This window comes from Terrapene carolina, unplaced genomic scaffold (genome assembly GCF_002925995.2).
Source record: "Terrapene carolina triunguis isolate 2854851 unplaced genomic scaffold, T_m_triunguis-2.0 Scaffold85, whole genome shotgun sequence".
Lineage (NCBI taxonomy): Eukaryota > Metazoa > Chordata > Testudines > Emydidae > Terrapene > Terrapene triunguis.
Window position 1 is genome coordinate 22,737,260 of NW_020664436.1, and position 6,698 is coordinate 22,743,957.

The 6,698-nt window shown below is 38.5% G+C and overlaps 1 protein-coding gene across 7 annotated transcripts in view; it reads left to right on the forward strand.

Moving 5' to 3' along the window:
- SIPA1L2 (signal induced proliferation associated 1 like 2) overlaps window positions 1-3,903 on the forward strand; it is a 186,327-nt gene extending 182,424 nt beyond the window's left edge. For all 7 annotated transcript variants that reach the window (XM_029911018.1, XM_029911022.1, XM_029911020.1 and 4 more), the window contains 2 exons: window positions 1,145-1,226; window positions 2,690-3,903. In XM_029911018.1, coding sequence (XP_029766878.1) covers window positions 1,145-1,226; window positions 2,690-2,836 — 229 coding nt within the window. In that variant the 3' untranslated portion in view covers window positions 2,837-3,903. The remainder of the gene's footprint in view (window positions 1-1,144; window positions 1,227-2,689) is intronic.
- The last annotated feature ends 2,795 nt before the right edge of the window (window positions 3,904-6,698 follow it).

A 6,698-nucleotide genomic window follows, 5' to 3' on the forward strand; every position in this document is an offset into this window, starting at 1 on the left:
CCCGCCTGACGAAGGGGGGGGCGGGGGGAAGCGTTCCTCCTGCCACGCACCCCCAAGGATCCTCTTGCACACCCCGCTTTGGAGACCACTGTTCTAGACTACCACCTGGCTTCTATCCTCTCCACTAGGGAGTTGTGGGTTTCAAAAACAGGAAGATTCAGCAATAGAATGTATCTGTTTTAAAATCTTTGATTTGTTTTGCTTTTCAACTTGAGGAGTGGGAAGAAAAGGGAAAGGGGGGCAACTTTAGTCTTTTTGCTTATTAGGGTGTCATTTTTAATTAGAACCAATTTTAGACAAATTAATCTATTTACGTGGCAAAGCACATTTCTCCTCAACGACTTTAAACTCCCCTCACCTCTTCCAGCTAGTGTGCATTAGGAATAACAAAAAGGCATGCAGGCATTCCATGTTCGGTGTTGTCAAACTTGTCCAATTTGCTAACTTGCATGAAGCAGCTGATTCAGCTTTGTACATTTCTTCAGCTTCTCTCATCTAGATGAAATAATTCACATTACGTCTAATTTAATCTGTGACTATGTATGTAACTGTCTCCCAAAGCATTCACTGTCATACATAAGACAACAGCTCTTCTCTGCATTTTCTCTCAGTCATGCATTTGATTAACCTTTGGCTATATTTTGTACATTTGACCTTTAAAGACAAAATGTTAGTCTTCATTAAGTCACTGGTTTATCTTTTTACTTGAAATGGAACAATTGCAGACCAGAGAAGAGAACTAAAATAATCCTATCTGTCTATAGTCCTTGCTGTTGCAACTTGCTTTGTTACTAATGTTCCTTATCAGAAAGCAGCTTGTTAACAAGTGCACTCTTCGCATTATTTAGTTGAACAGTTAATTTACACTGTGAATACATGTGAGCGTAATATCTGAAGCATTTCCTTTTTAAAGTCATTTTTCATTTCTGCTTCATTAGTGTGAGATGCAGCAACGTATTTCAAACATCACAGTAGTGGGTTCGTGCTTGAGCAAGTCTATTGTTGCTTTTTCCAGCTGACATACCCAATTGGCCCTGGGTCAATTGTTTTTTGTGATGTGTCCCTATAAAAGTATGTTTTATTAACATTAAGGAAGGAAGTATTTTGAACTAACTCCAGACTGAAGTTGTTGTTTACTTTGTAGGGAGCACACTCCATCTACTCTGACTGGAAAAGTAAACCAGCTGGAAGTGATCCTCCGGCAACTACAAACTGACCTCCGGAAGGTAAAAATCGCTTCATCAGGATTAAATGTCTCCATTGCTCTCCAATAGAAATTACTATACTTATATAGTACCTTTCATCCAAGGGTTTCAAAGAGCGGGTTAATGTGGTCAAAAAGAGGGCATTTAACCTTATATGGTGCACCTGGAGGGGATTGAGAAGACCTATCTTCAGATCAAGAGCTGCTGTGGGAGAAGCTGGAATAGGATTATAAAGCCAGGAAATGAGGCCAGGAGGAGGCTGCAGGGAAGGAGCATGCAGTCACTCCCTAGAGGGAAAGCGAGTTGGTCATGAACAATGTGGAAGTCCAGGGGGAAATGAGCCCTGGGATCCTGCCCTGGACTATGGAGTCAGACAAGGGGGGTGAAGTAGCCATGGAGAGCAGAGGATACTCCAGTGGTAAATCTAGAGATAGGCCAGGAGATAGAGACATGGGGTAGGAAGGAGCCCAGGGAAACAGCAACAGAAACTGAACAGACCTTCATTGTTAGTCATAGGGTCCCTGGGCTGGAACCCAGAGTTGTGGGCAGGCCCAGGTTCCTCTACTCACCACTGGGAAGTGGCGAAGTACCTAGAGGTGAAACAGAAGACGGTCTGAGACAACATCCGGACAACTTGTCCGGTGGGACTTTGGTACCCTGGAATGGGAGGCTGTATAGTGACTTGGCTAGAGAGCCAAGTCAAAAAGATGGAGCACTTCAAGTCATGAGCAACCAATTATGGGGGCGCCATGTGGGGTGAAAGCCAATTCTCAGACCTAGCCACCAGGAGGCATACCTGCAGTGAATGCAGCTGTTTACAATCCATGAGACTGTATGCCAGGATGTATGATATTCAACTTGCAGATGAGTAAACTGAGGCACAGAATGATTTGTGGCATGACTGGAATCACAGTGAGTTAGTGACAGAGCTGGAAACAGGAACTTGGCTGCCATGTCTGTTAAGCAATGGGCCACATATTGCTTTTAGTGATGAAATAAACCATTAGAGGGAAATGATTGAAGCCAAACATTTTGCATTAGCTTTGTATTTGTGAAATCAAAATCTTGTGACTTGAATTCTTCTGTATCACTTCTTAATCCTCTGATCTTGAATCTTTTCTTTGGGAAAACAGATTTGGGAGGTTTCACAATTTGTAAGTCCCTACTTTTAGGGATGAGTCTAATCTGAACTGTAAAATAACTTTACAGTTATTGAGTATTTAGCTCAAATCTTTGTTATACAGGAAGTGGGTTCTAGAATTCTCATACAGAAATTGCATTTAGTTTTCTTTTTAGCCTGCTATGTGATCTTCTTCAGTACAACATTGCAGCAAATTTGGGAATTCAGCTTACAGTTCAATAGCTGTCAAAATGGATTAGGGAGCTAAAGTAAACAGAGCTCTGTGATTCGTTTTAGAAATAGGAGCAACAAAAATGTCATCCTGGCTACTTACTTTATTCAACTTATATTTTTTATTAACCAGGAAAAACAAGACAAAGCTGTTCTCCAAGCTGAGGTCCAGCATTTGAGACAAGATAACATGAGACTTCAGGAGGAGTCTCAAACAGCAGCCGCTCAACTAAGAAAATTCACAGAATGGTTTTTCAATACCATAGACAAGAAATCCTAATGTCTAGGCCCCTGGAAAGCACTATTTGAACTGCATAACAGCTGTATTTTTTAATTAGCGAAATATGATTTCATTGTGTTCACAATCCATTTTAGATGTTTCTGCTGTATTCTCTGTCCACCTCTATTCACTTGAACAAGACTGAGGGCCATGTGGATCTATCTTTGTATTCCTTTGAAGAAAGCAGAGAATAGCAGACATTTGTTTGTGTGAAGATGAATGTAAAATTCTTGGTGTCATTTTAGACATTTTTAGAAGATGCTCTGGGTTGGGGTTGCCTGAAGAGGAACGTTTTGGGTTTTATTTCCTGTATTTCAGGTCCTCTGGTGAAGATGTTTAAAGCAATTTACAGTAGCTTGGGCTTCAGTATTGTAAGATAAAGAGAATAATCAGACATATACCTTAATGTTTAAAAGGTGCTCTATTTTTTGTATGTACAGTAGTTTATTTCCACAGTCACATTGTCATAGCAATAAGAATGGAGGTATAGTGAATAGTCACAAATCTGTGTTTATAAAACGTTAGCACTGATGTGTTTAACACTAGTTTGGATGCAGATACATTAGAGATTATTTATTTGCAGGAACAAATGGTGCCTGAATATAAACAGTGTTCTGATTTTCTAAAGATACATATGCCTTGTAAATGGCTCACTGGGTTAGCCCACTCCAACTTCAGATAATTTTGTATAGTTGATGTTCAGCTAAAACAGTTATACTGCTTAACTATTAAAATCATGTATGGTGTGAGCCAGCCAATCACTTGTACAATGCCAAATTCATTTCTCTGTACAGAAGCTTTGATCAAGTGTCTTGTATTTAACACCTTTATTTAAGCTTATTTAACCTTCAGTTGTTAATTTTATAAAGTTTTTGTTTTATCTGCACTATGGTGAAGACAGTTGGTTGCGAGCTGTAATATTTTTAGCTTGCTGAGACTGTACTGAGGAATTCTAGAAAATTCTAATGATTGGATGCTGCTAGTACACTATTTGTATGCTTTAACATTTTTAACTGTTTCATTTGAGATGAACATACATTTTGCTTTTTTAATAAACGTTAAAAATATAAACCTCAAAAAATGATATTTCAGTTTTTCATCATACAGCACACATCCAATTCCACTGTCCATAGTTTAGGTTTCTGTTCAGTCCACTGTGAATGTCATGTGCATATATGTATTCAGCTATGATCTTACATTTATGTTCTGATCCTGAGAAAATCTAAGCATGCATAGCTCCCATTCACTTCTCAGGATCAGGCCACGGAGTTGATGCCATTTTTGGTGTGATCTGATCTATACCTGACAGGTATCTATTCTGTTCAGTGAACAAAAACTATCCAGCTACTTATGTGTATTGACCTATCACTATACCAAGGAGAAGTATAGAAAAATCACTCAAAAGGCATCAAGTATTTTGAAATTTTATCTTAATGCCAGATAGCCTGCCATCTTTAATGTGTGCAATCAAAGATTTGATTATGTTGTTAGCATCTGCGAGATATGAAAGCATGCTGATGATAGCTTAACCTATTTTATGTTCATCTTCTTTTCCTGCAGTTCCACATATAGTACTATCCTTAAAATCTACAGGAAAGGTGCAATTGTCTGAAATGAATTGAAGCTAACGAGCCCCTTTGATGTTAGTCTGCCAAGAAGAAATCAGTTTGAGACTGTGATATTGAAAGCACAGGCACAAGAAATGGATTCTAAGTGAATATATAAAGTCAAATTTAAAGCCCAATGTAAAAGCTCTCAAAGCTTTCAGTACATAAACTCAGCTGATACAAATTATTCTTCATCCACTATTATGTACTGTGTGGGCCAAATTATGTTTTCTGAAGTGGAACAAATATCTGTCTCTGTTAAAATGTTGTTTGGATGAACCATAGAAAAAATCATCTTTGGGCAAAGAAAATCAAGGCTTTGGCCAAAATTTCAGTATCACAATTTACTAGTGCAATTGGGGTTATGGGGGGGAAGGGGAAGAATGGGACTGCATTCTGAGTCCCCTTACTTCTTTAGCAATGGCTCTGATTCTAACGTACCGCGCAACGTCTGGCAAAAAGCTCCATTAAGTTAGAGTAATTAAACATGGCAGTCATGTGTTTCACTAGAATCTGATTTAAACACCTTGCAAAAGTCATTAGTAAACCCATCTGGGCTGGAGACCTTGCCAAATCGCAAACTGTACAACCTTCACAATTTCTGTCAGTAAAATGTGCCTTCAGAAGAGGCTTGTCTTCTTTGGAAGCTGTGCTAACTGAAGTGAACTCAAAGAAGGAGCTTTTGCTGGAGAGGTAATATTGAGTTTGTATAATAGTTAATAAAACTTTTTAGATAACATTTGTTAGCGGAATATAGTGTGTGTATATACTAATTCCTGTTTTCAGATGCTGAAATAACTAAGATAATTAACTGTGCAAAAGAAGTTTGGCAAGTAGATTTCTTCTCTCTCTCTCTCTCTCTCTCTCTCTCTCCCCCTCCTGGTCACAAACACTTGAATATTTTGTTCCCAAAACTGATAAGTCACTCAAGGATTGTGACCCCCTTACTTTGATTGTAACTCCCAATAATCATTCCATCATGTGCTGCCACAGTAAATGAATCTACTTGAGTAACTGCTTGCCACCAAGAGGGAAGTGGTTCACAATCTGGCCTTAAATGTTTAATGAGATGAGCAATCAATCAATTTTACCACAAACCTTATTCTAGATTTGAGGTAGAGATCGGATGCATTTAAACGTAGAGATTTGATTCTCTACTCTTTTCAATCATCTTTTCAGAGGAACTTAGTGCTCAGGAAAATGATGGACTAAACGCTAGCAAGAGGCAGCCATAGTACCGACAAAACCTTCCCAGCACCTCAGTGCTGACCTGCAGAATTCCAGTGTTGAACAGAAATCAATCATCTGTGCCAAACTTTGTGCTGTTTTGGGAATGTGAATAAATGTCCAATAGCGGCTACAATGAGACCACAAAATTGTTTTTGCTTCCGACCTAAAGGTGCGATAATGTGGATGATAGTTTAATACAGAGATTGTCTTCTGGGGCCACCTGCCCACCCATTCATGACCACATGGACTATCCCACTTCCCATTCATGATCTCATAACACCCTTGTGGCAACTACAGAAATTGCTTACATGTTAATATTTTCTTATTAAAATTCTCTTTTCTAAAGATAGTAATGCAGAACTATTTTTGGTATGATTTCTCCTCCTGAGGATGTACAACTTAATCATATTGTGGTCATTATTATTTAGTACCTAAGTTATGTCTACTTCTTGAACCAGCTCCTGTGTATTCCTCTTATATGCCCTATATCTACCGGTAGCTGTTTGGAGAAGCAATTGTTTAAGGTGTTTGAAAATTACTTCTCTAAAACCTGTTCCATTGGGACATTTGACTATATTATCTTCACTGAGAAGCATGTAACAATTACTGTGCTCTTTACAATAAATATGCTAGCACTAATACCCAAAAGGCTTAATGAAACGTGGAAATTATTTAATTTGAAAGCATCAGAACCATCTACATTATCGCCAATCAATTTGTCCTTTTTCTTTTTTTCTGGTCTACCACCATCAAGTTTAGTTGGAAAAAGAGCTTATCTTGAACCCCAAAGACAAAAATTCTGCCTCCACTGTCAAAAGGTTTCCTGTGGCTGAGTGGTTTCTGCAAAATTGGGAGAAGATATGCACCTTTTTAAATCCCAGAATCTAATTGATCAGAAAAGAGATCTTAATCTCACCCTTTCTTTATGCAAAGGTACCAGTAATGGTTCTATGAAGTCAGTCAGAATAAGGAACCTGTGAGGTAAGGATTTAAAATTAAAAGGAAAATCAAGTGAGACAGGATCT